The following is a 638-nucleotide window of genomic DNA, read 5'->3' as shown; positions in this document are numbered from 1 at the left end:
GGCACCAGGGTGCAGCACTGGGATATGGTACCGGAACCGGCACTGGGATGCGGCACTGGGATGCGGCACCGGGATGCAGCACCGGGACTGGCACTGGGATGCGGAACTGGTTTGTGGCACCGGGACCGGCACCAGGATATGGCACCGGGATGTGGAACCGGGACTGACACCTTGATACAGCACCGGGAAACGGCACCGGAATGCGGCACCGGGACCAGCACCTTGATACGGCACCAGGATACGGCACCAGAACCGGCACTGCAATGCTTAACCGGGAAACGGTACCGGGAAACGGCACTGCGATGCGGCACCGGGACCGGCACTGGGATGTGGAACCAGGACAGGATATGGCACTGGGATGCGGCACCGGGACTGACACCTTGATACGGCACCGGGAAACGGCACCGGGACCGGCACCAGGATGCGGCACCGGGACCGACAGCGGGACCGGCACCGCTTTGTGCCCCCCCCCCCCCCCCTCACCTTCCCGCAGCCGCTGCCCCGCCTCCACCAGCAGCTCGGCTCCAACACTCGGGTCGATTTTTTCCCCGGCTCGCGTCCGTCCGGCTCCCATCGCGTGCAGCGTTTGCGCCAACGGCAGCGCGGCCACCCCGCGCACCGCGCCTGGGAGGAGGGGA

General features: G+C 67.9%; 1 protein-coding gene across 1 annotated transcript in view; it reads right to left on the bottom strand.

Moving 5' to 3' along the window:
• The window catches only part of LOC122192752 (thymidine phosphorylase), a gene marked incomplete at its 5' end in the record, with an annotated part of 1,157 nt that extends 529 nt beyond the window's left edge, over positions 1-628 (bottom strand). Inside the window, 3 exon segments of the mRNA XM_042893402.1 lie at positions 6-221; positions 299-477; positions 479-628. Coding sequence (XP_042749336.1) covers positions 6-221; positions 299-477; positions 479-628 — 545 coding nt within the window.
• Positions 629-638: the final 10 nt, after the last annotated feature.

The sequence above is a fragment of the Lagopus leucura genome, unplaced genomic scaffold (genome assembly GCF_019238085.1).
Source record: "Lagopus leucura isolate 7727_CA_CO unplaced genomic scaffold, USGS_WTPT01 27719-0_obj-0_obj, whole genome shotgun sequence".
NCBI classification, from domain to species: Eukaryota; Metazoa; Chordata; class Aves; order Galliformes; family Phasianidae; genus Lagopus; species Lagopus leucura.
This window is presented reverse-complemented; position numbering and strand designations above follow the sequence as displayed.